We start from the raw sequence: 14,103 nt of genomic DNA, 5'->3' as shown, positions 1-14,103 counted from the left end.
CACTGGATATTAATTATAATTGAGTAAAAAACATATATATTCATCAGGCATCAGTTATGCACTGGGCCCTGTTTTAAGCACTGTAGATAAAGTATGAACACATAGATGACAGATGGTAATGAGTGTTAAGAAAAAGAAAATAGAGTAAGCGGATAGACCGAATAAGAGACGGTGCTGTTTTAGACAGCATATGAAAGGGTGAGTTCCCTGACAGGAGATGTTTGAGTGTACATGGCTAACCTTTTCTACCTAAAGACACCTGTTAAGATACTCCTTGGGGGCCATATGTGACAATTGAGGCTAAGATGCTCAGAATCAGTGCCTAGGGATTGGGTGCACCTGAGAATGTGTGTATGAGGCTGCCGAGTCCAAGATGATGCAGTTATATCCCGGCTGCGGTGTCTTCCTGGGCAGATGCCCCTCTGCCCTTCAGTACTGCCTGATTACCGACAGCCCATCCCCTCACCTCCTTGACTGTTGCCATGAACACTCCAGCTGCCGCCTGGAGTTAGTAGACCCAATTCCTTCTCCATTTCCCAGCCAGAGATTCCACCCGCCAGGACCCTGGACAAGGGGTGGACCAGCTTTTCTCTTTCTCCTCCCTGTCCAGTTCTGCTGTCTTTGAGGTTGAGCCACCCAGTGCCCTGCCTTCTGACCTCGCCCTGGTATCTCAGCTTTTCTCTTTCCTTGGGCAACCTGGCAATTCAAGTTGCCTTCCTTTGTAAATGTCCTGGACGCTGTTTCCTTGCATTGCAAATTCACTTGGGTAGACCTCACGCAGATTCACTTGGGTCCTGTCACCACCTGATCAGTCCAAGAGCTGGAATTCTGTTGCTCCCATTCCATGATCACTTCCCTTAATTCCATCTTTCTGGTCCCTCTGCGTCTGGCCTTGTCCCTTAAGGATCCCCTCCTGCCTCGTTCTCCCCTCTCGAGGCCTGGTGAAGCCTCAGCCATCTCGCCTGTGTCCTCACTTGCCCTTTGATGCTCTCTCCCCCATGACTGTCCCCTGGTCTCCCCTCAACACGCAGGTCCATCTGTTTCCTCTGCTGCGTCTCCCAGGCTGGCGGGCATTGTCACGGGCTCGGGTCACAGATCACAGATGCAGCAAAGTCCAAGCCCCTGAGCTTCTCTTGGAGCCGTGGACTCGGTTCCCCTTGTGAATCTTGACCACAGCCCTCTAGTCCAGTCTCCCCACAGAGACTTGGGGCCTGCATTTGGCCTCACCTCCTGCTGAGAAGACTGAGGTCATTTAGCTAAAACACCTTGAATTTTCTTCCCCTGAACCTCAGAGTTTTTCTTTCTCTCTGTCCATCCTTTTTTCACTGTTTGGTTTGGCGAAAACATTCTGTTTCTCTAGCATTTACCCCCTCTCTATACCTGCATCACTGTTCCATTTCCAGTTGCTTCCTGAGTGCCAGATTTAGTTTGTCTGTTTCCAGTATCCTCCAGTTGTCCCAATCATCTGACACTCATCGGCCCTTCTCTTCCCAGAAACGCTTCTCCATTCTGCCTTCTGTGTGCCTTAACACATATGGTATTTTTGGCTTCAAAATGTCTACAGCCCTGGATTATGAGTCTGACCTGGACCTTGTTCCTGGCTCTGCCCCTGACTTATTTGGGGGCTTTCAGTAAGCCCCCTTTTCTCCCTTGTCCTTACCTGTAAAATGTTTTCTCATCTGTAAAATGGGGTTCTTGGGCCAGTTTCCAAGAGCTCTTTCAGTTCTAATGTTCTAAAGGGAAGGCAGGCACGTCTGCCCCACACTCTTCTCCTGTCAGAAGGGAAAAGATACCATCATTTCTGCCATTAGAGCCACGTGCCTGTTTCCCTGCTGCCATGTCCTCATCCCCAGGTGACCCCTCTCCAGCCACTTGGATTCCCAGAAAGCCAAGGATGTGACTCCATTAGGAAGGACCTGGTTATGTACCCCTGCTCGCCGGGCTGCCAGGCGTTCCCGTCTGCCGGTGTCCTGGCACAGCCTCAGCGGGGTCCAGGCGCCCTTCCAAGGCCAGACACCTGGATGCTCAGCCTCTACAGGCCCTGCCATCTTTTCAGCTCCTAGCCCTGAACGTGACGTGCTGTTCTTCCCCCACAAAGCAGGTGCAGGGTCCTCATCTACCTGACCTGGAGGATCCAAGGCTGTGCAGCAGCTGCTCCCAGGAGCCTTCCCATTAGTCCAGTTTCTAGGCTGGGCTCCTCACAGACCGGGCTCTGGAGATGCCTGCACTTCTGTGCATGCTTTTGCTTATGGGTTCCCCTCCCGGCATGCCCTTCCTCACCCCATTTAAACTTCTGGCTGTCCTTCAGGACTGTCTCAGATGGCAGCCCTTCCTTCATGCAGCATGTCCTGAACTTGTAGCATTTCTCCTCCTCTCTGGAAACCTTTGAGCTTCTTTGCCTTCTGTGGCAGTTTGCTCATCTGGCTGTGGGTTCTTTATCTGTGCTTATAAATAGACCTTTCTGATTAGATCCTGAGACTTAAGACTGCTGCTTCTTGGGGACTTTTGTTGACAAGGCATGCAACCTAAAACCTCAGTCTTCAGGGGCGCTTGGGTGGCTCAGTTGGTTGAGCGTCTGGCTTTGGCTTGGGTCACGATCTCACCATTCGTGAGTTCGTGCCCCGTGTCAGGCTCTGTGGTGGCAGCTCAGAGCCTGGAGCCTGCTTTGGATTCTGTGTCTCCCTCTCTCTCTCCTCCCATCCCCCGCTCATGCTCTGTCTCTGTTTGCTCAAAACCAAATAAACATTAAAAAAAAAATTTTTTTTTAACATCAGTCTTCAGCCCCAGAAGTGACCTTAGAAATTATTTTTCAAACGTTTCTGTCTTGTGGATGGTGAAATGAATGCACTCAGTGAGTGGTACCCCTCAGACTCAAAGTCAGGTTTTACAACTTGAGGGGTAAGTGCTGTATTCAATTGCACTGTACTTGCAAGCCTGTTCCTAACTGTAGAGTGGAGGTGGTGACATCTGGGAGGTTGAGAGGCTCAGCGAGTTAATGGAGGAGAAGGAGTCTTGTAATCTAACCCCAGTGTGGGTCTCCTCTTCCTACCTGAGCATGCTGAGGGGAGACCAGAAGTCATCACAGCTCCCAGAGGTGATGCACTTAGGCTAGCGGGAACCTGCAAGGCTGCCTTGCCTGTGGGAGAAAATTTAGCAGTTCAGGTGATCCCTTTGGGAATGTTCCCTGAGTCAATTTTCTGGGTGCCTGGGATGAAGCAGTTGGTGGCAGGTGTACAAGATGGAGGCTGGGATGCGAACAGTCCCCTTGGCCATTGGCTTATTGCCGTGTGCGTCTCCTGAAAGAAATGACATCCCCACCCTGCCCCTGCATGCAAATCAGAAGGCTGGCAGTGGTGGGGCTCCTGGCACAGCTCTCTGCAGACCCAGCTTATGTCCCCAGCTCCCTGCGAAGAGCCAAGCCTGGTTACCATAGTGCGCTGCCCAGCCCTGAAGCAAGGTCAGAGTCTATCGGCTCGTCTATTTTTAGCAGTTGGGGCTGGGGCCTCCTGTTTCCCTTTTCCATATCAAGGCAGGAAGGCCACCCAGGAGCTTGTTCTGTAGATCTCACTTTTGCACAGCTCAAAGCAGGGGCAGGGGTTCTATTTTTACAAATGAAAGCTTTCTTCTGAGAGAGGAGGCTCTGGCTTACACCCACCCAGCTTTCTTACGGACCAGACTGGTCACATTGCTGCTGTTTACTGAGTTCCTGCTCAGGCATCCACCTAAAAACTTTACATAACTCTTATTTAACATTCATCATCTGTGAAACTAGCCATAAAGCAGACCCATTTTACAGATGATGAAGCTGAGGTTCATTAGAAACCTTGTAAAGGTTAAAGTGAGGGACAGAGCCAGGATTCAGAACCTGGTCTCATTCCACAGGCCAGCACTTTCCACCAGGCTACGCTGGTTCCTTTACACGAGGTAGCATCTCATCCACACACACATCCACGTGCATGCGCCCGCCGGAGGAACCCATTTAGTCAGTAGCTATTCAGCTGACTTTGCCTTGGAGCTTATTCATCGGTAGTCCCTGTGGTGCAGAAGTAGGCAGGACACTGTCCCTGCCTGCTGCATTCTCCTGAGGGAGACGGACCATCTTGTTGGTCCCATGGAATACATTGGGGTCTGTCCTCACTCTGGGAGCCTGGAGAGGGAGTGCCTGAGTATCAGTGAGGAGCCCAATGAGGAGTCAGAGGGGAGAGGTATGGCAGGGATCTGGGGCAGGGGTCATACCAGCCCCACCAATCAGGAGCCTCCCTCCCGACCCTGGGGGCAGGTGTGTGGCCATAGGGGTGGTGTTCTGGGGGATGCGGCCAGTTCAAGTCCCTTCCAGAGCCCCTCCCAACATGAAAAGGGAGCATTTTATGGTGGTAAGCTTTGCAGCAAGGAATCCCAAAAAGGTGATTTTTGGCCTTTGTCTCCAGACTTGTGAGATGTTTTTCCTCTGGTCTTTGCAGCCTAGAATCGTGTGGATGGGTAATAAGAGGCCCAGGGCTGCAAGGTGAGGTTGACACGGATATGGTGGCTGCCGAGAGGATCATTGGGTGCTAATGGGGCTGTTGCGGCTTCACTCTGGCGTCACATGTGCCTTCTGTGGGGACGCCACTGAGCTTTCCTACCGTTTCAGATGTACCTGGAGGGAAGTACTCTCAGGAAACACTAATAGTGGGGTATGTTACTATAAGAGACAGGAAACCCTTCCATTTCAATGGTTCCACAGCCACTCAGTGGATTCTTCAGTGTGTCAAGGGGACAGCTCAGTGCACAGATGAGGAAACAGTCTCAGGGGTCTTGCTTATGGCCACACACCAGGTGACTGGCAGAGCTGGCACTCAAGCTCTGATCTTCTGCCTCCTCCTATTTTAGTACAAAAAAGTGTGGAACACCTCAAGAAATGCCACAGGTCTCCCCGCAGCCTGTCTCTGAAAGCTGACAGGGGGAGGGTTTTCCTGCCCACATGCATATTGATGCTGAATGGAAAGCTATTGATAAAGGGGTCTCTGCAGTTGATTTAGATTAATTCCCAAGGAAACCTCAAGTAGCTGGTGTAAGTGAGGTTACAGGGCTCCATCCTGGATGAGAAGGGGAGATCCCGCCTTAAGCGGAGGAGGCACTTCAAGCTGGTGTGTGGTATGGACCCAGAACCATGGATGCTGCCACAGCCTGATTTCTGATCCTGCCTCTGCCTCACCTACACCGTGATCCCAGACACCTTGCCCTGTGCACAGTCACCTTCATCGGCTCTGAGGCCTGAGCGAGAGTGATGGACATGACACAGTCCAACGTGTGTTTCTTCCAACACCACCGAGCAATTAATTCTGACGCTCTCTACCTGCAGATAGCCTCAGATCCCACAGGCTGAGGGCTCAGTCCTCCAACACTGTTTCCCACCCCATAATTCAGATGCCAATCACATGTCCAGATTGTAACCTGTGCTTTTGCAGTGTCGATGGGAGGTCCCCATGACCCCTCTTGGTTCAGTTAATTTTCTAGGACAGGTGGCAGAACTCAGAAGCATTTTACTGACTAGATCGCCAGTCTGTTATAAAAGAGGTAACTCAGGAAGAGCCAGACAGAAGAGATGAATAGAGCAAGTATAGGGTGAGGAGGGCTGTGCAAAGCTTCCGCGCCTTCCCTGGGCATCTGTCCCTCTCCAGGTCTCTCTGTATGTACCAGCCTGGAAGCTCTCCAAGTTGAGTTTTCATGGAGGCTTTATTACAAGGGCACGATTGATTAAATATTGGCCATTGGTGATTGATTCAACCTCCAGGCCCCTGCCCCCTCCCCCCTCCCCAGAGGTCAGCACGGTGAGACTGTAAGTCTCAACCTCCAATCATGTGGGTGGTTCCCCTGACAACCAGCCCCCATCCTTAGGTGCTCTTCAAAAGTCACTTCATTGGGGTGCCTGGGTGGCTCAGTGGGTTGAGCATCCGGCTTCTGCACAGGTCATGATCTGAGTTTGTGAGTTCGAGTCCCATGTCGGGCTCTGTGCTGACAGCTCAGAGCCTGGAGCCTGCATTAGATTCTGTGTCTCCCTCTTGCTCTGCCTCTCCCCCACGTACACACTCTCTCTCTCTCTCTCTCTCTCTCTCTCAAAAATAAATAATGTTAAAAAATTTAAAAAATAAGTCACCTCATTGACATAAACTCTGGTATGGTAGGAAGGAGTTTGTTATGAATGTCAGAACACCTTTCTTGCTCTTATGGCTTAGAAAATTCCAAGGGTTTTAGGAGCTCTGTGCCAGAAACTAAGACCAAATATATATTTCTTATTATAAATCATAGCACACACAGTAAGCTCCAAAAGTGTCCTTTCCCTTCTTTCTCTTCTCATCCTTTGGATATGATTATCTCTTCAAATTCCTTCCAGCTCTAATTTAAATGCAAACTAGACACTCTTTGTAAGCTGAGAAATCTACAGGTACTAGGATGCCAGCTATGAGTTCTGACCACTCAGACTCAATGGTGAGGGCTCAGGGGTCATCGAGGCAGGTTTTAGGCCCTTTTCAACCTCTGAGCTTCTCTTGGCCATTGTGGTTCAAGTGCTTCTGTATAGATTGTAGACAACTCAGTGCTACAACCAGCCTTTTACATGTCAGAGTTCCAGAACTGATATACTGTCAGAACAGATGGGCTTTGCCAAATCATCTCCCATCTTGATTTATGGAAAGGGTTTTGCCAGATGGACTTGGATGAGAAATTCAGATCAGAAACCACCTTTCTAACACCTGTTAGAATGTTTGAGTTAAATATCATGCCCTCTGAACTTAGAAATGCACCTGCCTGTCTCCAGTGACTGGTTTAATGGTATGTTAAGAGGTCTGGAGCCATTTGCCTTGGCCTTTGCCGACAGGCGGTGTGGCTATATTTGGTCAGGATGCAGGTGAACATCTAAGACAGGTCTCGCTGATGTTGAATTTAGGCCTCCAAGCCAAGTGTAGGATATGGTTTACTAAATGCCATTTGGGGCCATAGTGCCTGGGTATTCATCACGAGGTAGTCTTGTGGGATAAAATAGGAGTAATCAGAGTCTGGTCCCCTCCTGCAGCTAGGAAAGAAAGGTCATTTTGAACTGCCTGGATACCAGATAGGTTTTATCATGTCTTGTTTTAGGATTCTGGCTGGGTTTCTTATCACCTCCGATGCAGGCAAGCAACCTGATCTGAACCTTGTAGGGCAAGGAGCTTTTAAAAGGAAACTGTTTCTGATTACTTTCCCAGATGCGTGAGCCCCAGACTTTTCACAAGCGTCCATCCTGGCAGGGCCCCGTGGCTCTGCAGGAAGGACGGGGGCCAGCCTGCATGGATAAGGGAGCTCCTTCAGCAGCATGGCCAGAGGGAAAAGCAGTCTGCTGTCCAGCAGGAACACTAGCCATGAACTGTCGGTGAACACCAACCATAGACCACTGGCCAGTAAACCTTGGCCAGTAAATTGCTTGAGATTTTACAAAGCCCTGACGGTGATTTTCAGAAGGGGTCATGGGTGTGTCACGATCCCCGAGATCAGCAGGGACATATTGCTGGGTAAGGGGAAAACTTCGGCACTGAATATTTCATGGGCATGCTGGGAGCCTTTAACAAACACTAATGCTCTGAGATTCTCTTTAATGGCTCTTGGGTGGGACCTGCGTCGTGACCGCAGTGCGCAACCAGGGTTGAAAACCACCGCCAAGGAAACAACATAGTCGGACTCAGATCAAGATCATAGTTTGACAGCGGAGGGAGGGAAACAGTGGGCTTGACATGTTCTATTCCAGATACAAGGGGGCATGAGGGAAAGAAGTGGGACAAGCCCCTTTAAGCTGTGAGCCTCTGAGGCTAATGAGATTAGAAGGCTGGTTGCAGAGAACTTTCTTTGCAGGGTAATAGTGAGGGGAAGAAAGAGTTTAGTCATAGCCATTAGTGTGATACTTACTGGCAGGAAAGTAAATATACTTTTATCACGTCTGTATCTGTAATCCTCCCAGGGGCTGAGGTCCGAGGTTTTCTGCTTGACTGAGGGCAGCAGTGATATGGAATTCTTCTAGGGCAAACCGATCATCCCAAACTGCCTGATGGGCAAGCAATGAATTAATTAATGGAAGTGACCACATGACCCACCCCCATGAAAATAATATTGTCATTAAAAGTAAAAAATTGTGCAGAAAAGTGAAAAAAGTAAACGGCATTTACAGCCCCACATCCAAAAAAATAATGTCTATAAATCCTTCTGGACATACCATAATAGAAAATAATAATTTTACATAAACAGGATCCTGGTTTGTTTGGCTTCTTTTTCTTCAAATGTTGAGCTGTGGGTCTCTTGCCACATCAGTAAATAGGCCTCCATCAGTTTTAAAGGCTGAATAGTATTTCATCATGTGGATGAGCCATTTTTTTAATCCTTCTTTGTTGATGGACATTTAGGTCATTTCCAATTCAAAGCTGTAAACAGTGAGATAAAGCACCTTGTACGAGTGCCTTTGAGATCTGCATCCTGCTGTGCTGATCTTCCTTTCTTAGGTGGTTGCTTAGCCGGAGGGTGGAAATGACAAAAGCCCATGTTCTCCCACTGCACTGCTCACAGCTTATTGTGTTATAATTTACCTGTTATTTGCTTTTGTGTTTCCTTATTCCCCTCCTCCTACACAGTCATAATGGGCTCTTTGGTGAGGGGTAGAGTGCACTGTACTAATTTAGCCCCACCCTTTCTCATTATTAGAATGTGCAGAGTTGAAGTTGCTTCTGAAAGTATATTGGCAGTCAGCAGAAGGGCCCCTGATTCTGAGCAGCTAATGAGAAACCCACTCTGGCTGTGTCATTCCAAATGTTACCATAATGGTGAGGTTTCAGTGTGTATTGGGTTGACGTGAAGTGGTGGGAAAAATTCCTCTTTGCCTTCTTTTAAAAAAATTATGTTGAGGAACACCTAGGTGGTCAGGCGGTTAAGCATCCGACTTCGGCCCAGGTCATGATCTCCTAGTTCATGGGTTCAAGCCCCGCATTGGGCTCGCTGCTGTCAGCACAGAGCCTGCTTTGGATCCTCTGAGCTCCTCTCTCTCTTTGCCCCTCCCCCCACCCTCAAAAATAAATAAACCTTAGGGATGCCTAGGTGGCTTAGTCTGTTACGCATCGACCTCGGTTCAGGTCATGATCTCACAGTTTGTTGGTTCAAGCCCCGTGTTGGGTTCTGTGCTGACAGCTCAGAGCCTGGGGACTGCTTCAGATTCTGTGTCTCCCTATCTGCCCCTCCCCCACTCACGTTTTCTCTCTCTCTCTCTCTCTCTCTCTGTCTCTTCCTCTCTCTCTCTCAAAAATTAAAAAAACATTAAAAAAATTAAAAAAAATTATACCGAGGGGCCCCTGGTTAGTTAGTTGGTTACGAGTCTGACCCTTGTTCTCAGCTCAAATCTTGATCTCCAGGACATGAGTTCAAGCCCTGTGTTGGGCTCTGAGCTAGGCGTGGCACGTACTTAAAAAAAGTTACATCAAGCATGTATTTATTTCTTAAGAATCTAATATGGGAATGCTGGGTTCCATGCTCGGAGCCTGGCATGGGAAACGGAAGTGATCGAAGTGCACCATCCCTGCCCTCCAAGGGCAGAGGCCAGAAGCATAATGGTCCTAAATGCTGTTTTCCATGGAAGTCAAGCTGCTGAGTCTCGTCAGAACTGTAGTATCAACAACAGAGACATTATAGAGAAACTTGCGTATGAGAGAAATGGTTTTGCGATTTCCTGGGGGTGGTAGATAGGACCCAAGTGTTTTTCTGATGAAAATGAGAGGAAGTTGGAATGTCCTCACTGACCAGAGCACAGTTATCTCTGGCAAATCCCTGCCTGCCTTCCCATCTTCCTTGGGGGTCGTGAATTTTGGCTTTACAATTTTAGCATTGAAAACGACAAAGCTACAAGACCCATGCGTGATCAGAGATTCCTGGCAGTGTGGCTCGTGGTCTTTACTATACTGATGGTGACTTGGGATAGTTGCCGAAGTTTGAGCGTGATTTGAGAAATTCAGCTCTTCAGACTAGAAGAGCCTTCAAAGATCAGTTAGTTACAGCTCTTTGAAAAAGAGACACCTCTTTGAAAAGCTAACTTTCCCAAGAAAAAAATGTACTTAATGTGCATAAGCACAGATTTTTTTTTTTTAAATACCATCCCAAGCAGTTTGCAGATCCCCAACCTCAGAACCCTGATCTGGTCCATTGCCTGGTTTTATGGGGAGAATTACTAAGGTTTATAGAGGAGGGTAAATGTGGGCTCTATATGGTCTTGCTGATGAACTATTCCTAAAGAAACTTTTTCTTTCTTTCAGCACTGGCTGGACCATTCCAAACCCATAAAAAAGCAGATGAAAAGTAAGTAAGCAGAACTTAGCCTACTCACTTATTTCTTTTATCAGAGAGTAAAACTCCTTTGCCAGTGTTTTGAGGTATTATGTTTTCATCAGAACTTGGGAGCGTTTTAAAATAGGTTCAGTTTTAAATGAATGATTTTTCATTTCTTAAGGCTGGCCAAATGTTAGAGTTTAAAATTTGGATAAGAGTTTTCGGTAGATATTAAAAAACAGACTATGCTCTCATTTGAAATCAGGCACCCCTGCCAATGAGAACTGATTAATATGCTCTTCACAAGCATGACTTTACGCCTATTATATTCATTTTCTAATGAGTTGTAAAAGTAGACTCAGAGAATGGGAAAGCAGGAGTTTTTGACAGTCTGGTCCAGCTCTCTGGTTTTACGGGTGCAGTAACCGCATTTCTTCAGTGTTATTTATGCATGGGTAATTTTTAAAAAGTGTAATACTTTAAAGTGTTCTTACTGTATTTTTGGATTACGGAACCCTTGCTGTTTATATGTCACTTTCCTTTAGCCCACTTAGTATTTTGTAAAAAGTTAGTATCTGTTTGGAATATCTTGGCAATTGGGTGAAAGTAAAATGTCAGCTCTTAGTAATTCATCTACATGGTTAGGGTTTTATTCCAGAATAAGTTACTAGCTAAGCCGTCTTTGTCAATGCAAAAGTACATTTTAGTCTTCCAAATGAAAGGATTGAAAAGAACTCTCTAGCTGTGTATGTCCCTTTGTGCCCTTCCGGTAGCAGTGAATGTATTACTAGATGTAACATGTGTTTCCTTTTGTCCATTCTGTGATCTTCAAAACTGGGGAAAAACATCTTCAATGTTCCATCTCCCTATGTTCAGTTGGACCTGCTTATGCTTTGCACTTTCGAGTTAAATATTATTCTTCGGAACCGAACAACCTTCGTGAAGAGTTTACAAGGTAGGACCAGATGCAGAACATGACCCCCTCTCCACTGTAGTACTTACCTTATAACTTATGGGTCCTCTAAATTTGGGGTCTGCCTGCTCTTCTCTCTGCTGACTTTATATGCTGAGCAAGAGCTATTCGTATTTCCCTTGTGCTTATCCCTGTATTCTGTTGAAAATCTACCCTTGGCTTAGTTTGACCTTTTTCCCAGTGAATCAAAATTAAAAGATTTATTTTCCGATCACATTTCTGTTTTGTGGGGCTGTGGGATAAACTGGTTACTCGTTCCAAGGCACTTTATTTTTGTCTCAGGTACAAAAAGGGAAGGCAGGTATTAGAAGAGCATTTCTCAGTCCCAAAACGCCATCTTATTTTTTTTAAGGGGCTGCGCAATGTTCCCTTGATTGCTACAATATCAAAGTTGTTGGAATCCCTTCATGTCATCTTTCAGCCCCATTGACTTTCTTTTAAGGTGTGCCCACGAGTGTCTGCCCCTCCAACTTCAGAAACAGTGTTGAAGCAAAAGAGGCTTTAAAAACATTTTAAGTATGGCATTTCTCTCTAGCCACTCCTCTGTCAGCAAGATCCTCTACCCAACCTTCGGCTGCTTTGAATGTCCCCAGAACCCCCTTGTCATTTGTGTGACCGGCAGTAGTGACGACATGTCAGCCCCTGGTGGTGGCCACTCACCTGGAGATGACCACCTGACTAACACTTTAAAGACTGCTTATCACCATTCCCTGCCCTGGACAGGCCTACTGGGCTTCCACGGTTAGGTTTTCCTATAGGAATTGCAAGTTCTGGCTGTATTCTGCACGGTATTCAGCACCGTGTGTTCTCTCCTTGATGCGAGTACTCAGTTCAGTGGTGGTTAAGCAGCTGTCAGAAGCAGGAACAGTCTAGAATATACTAGAACCTTCAGCTCCCCGATCCTTTGATCTCTGGGTCACTCACATTCTCCTGTATCCATTCCAACAGAGAGTGACTATCTGCATTGTTTTCAAAGTTCAAGTAGATTATTCTAGAGTTCCTCTTCAGAGTCCTTTATGAAACGTGCTCCTTCTAGCCATCATCCAAGCTATTGATTCTTAACCAGGGTTGTGTGAATCAGAAACACCTAGGAAGCTTTTGAGCAAATCACATTCCTGGGGACCACTCTTGCATGTAAGACTGATTCCATAGGTATGGAGCAGAGCGTGGGTAGCTTTGGCTTTTACAAAGCACTATAAGTGGCTCTGTTGCCCACGTCCTCCTGGTAAAAAAGAAAAAAAAAAAACAGTTAAGCAAAAACACTTAATTTTTTTTTTTTTACTTAGGTGAACTCCACTTGTGTTATTTGCTGCCTCCTCTCCCCATTTCTCATTACCCCATAACCCGCTGCAGCCCAGTTCCAGGATTTTTGTTTTGCATGCGTGTGTGTGTGCACGCATGAGTGCATGTATGCTTGTTTTTTTTTAAAAGACAGAGTCTGCAGTTAACCTGCATCAGAAAAAAGCCTCAAGCAGTTGCTAACTACGGTCAGCTGTAAACTTTCTGATACCAGCAGCTGCACTCTTCCCGGAATCTGCTGGTGGGACTGGCTGAGGGCCAAGTCCAGTGGCTCCTCCCTGTCTGTCTGATTGGACACGTTGCATGCCTGCGTTTGAGCTCTCTTCTCAAGCTCCAAGGGTGCTGCCGAGGCCATCATTGGACTGTAGAGTGTGTTTCACGTTCCATCCCCCAAGTATCTTGCGAACCCTGTACATGCACTCCCCTGCCTAGCTAGGTTCTGGGATGTCTTCCTGGAGACTCAGGAGGAGATGCTTCCACCAACGTCCTCATTTGATTCGGACTCCTTGTTACAATGCAGAATTCTGGGCTGTGTGCGGGGCGGGATTTGTGATGGGAAGTTGGGGATTGGAAGTGGTTGGAAAAGAGTATGCCTCTGTTGACTTTTCTGTATGTTTGTCAGGTACCTGTTTGTTTTACAACTCAGGCATGACATTCTTTCAGGAAAGTAAGTATGTTTTTGTTCTAACTCTTAACCCGGGATAGATCATAGTGTATTTCTAAATCACTGTTGTTGTTGTTGTTGTTTTAACTCTTTTACCCTTGTTCCCTTTTCAAAATTCAAAAAAAGTACACCAGGCATTGTAAAGTGAGTCTAATCCTTGTATCGCTGTCATCATCATCATCTTATTTTAAATGATTACTATATGGCTTGAAGCATTTCCAAGAGCATTTAATATCTTAAGTGATGTGCATTTGGGAATACTTTCCTCCCTGATCACATCACTGCCCCATTCATAATGGCTTTTGTCGTATTTGCAAGCAAGATACGTTATTAGTATGTATACACTTACAAGTATTTGGAGAGTCAGAAGTCTCATTCATCACCATCTGCATTTAAGCAACGTAAAGAGGTTACGTTTTGATTCTGATAGGAGGTTTAGACATCTCATCTCATTTCCTTTTCCCCTTCTTAAAAATGGTTTTTCAATACCAGACCTCTGGCTACAGTGATTGTTGAGCCCAAGAAGCATTGGCATTGACATGGTTGGTCTCGCGTGCAGTATTTATTTTAAAGATAACAAAATTTCAGTGGTCATAGCCTTCACAGTTGTGTCATTTCTCAGCATACGTATCGACTATTTTCTATTACGTGAAAAATGAAGACTCTGCCAAGTCTAAAAAGCGATACCTGACGTTGATGAGAACACATTTTGATTTTGAATACAACCTGAAAGAAATTTGAAAAGTGATTTCCGAATTTGCAAACTCTGAATCGCACGTAGGCTTTCAAAACCTTAGTGGAATCTATATGACAGCACAAGTAGATTGTACAGTGTATACATTTGCCTTATTCAGCC

General features: G+C 46.5%; 1 protein-coding gene across 14 annotated transcripts in view; it reads left to right on the top strand.

Moving 5' to 3' along the window:
• EPB41L4B (erythrocyte membrane protein band 4.1 like 4B) overlaps positions 1-14,103 on the top strand; it is a 131,919-nt gene that overhangs the window by 40,071 nt on the left and 77,745 nt on the right. For all 14 annotated transcript variants that reach the window (XM_086683658.1, XM_086683656.1, XM_086683655.1 and 11 more), the window contains exons 3-5: positions 10,299-10,341; positions 11,188-11,266; positions 13,206-13,250. In XM_086683658.1, the coding sequence (XP_086539784.1) occupies positions 10,299-10,341; positions 11,188-11,266; positions 13,206-13,250 (167 nt within the window). The remainder of the gene's footprint in view (positions 1-10,298; positions 10,342-11,187; positions 11,267-13,205; positions 13,251-14,103) is intronic.

This window comes from Puma concolor, chromosome D4, assembly GCF_028749965.1.
Source record: "Puma concolor isolate L17-30 chromosome D4, mPumCon1.1.hap2, whole genome shotgun sequence".
Lineage (NCBI taxonomy): Eukaryota > Metazoa > Chordata > Mammalia > Carnivora > Felidae > Puma > Puma concolor.
Note: the sequence above shows the minus strand (reverse complement) of the source record. Positions and strands in the feature narration are given on the sequence as shown.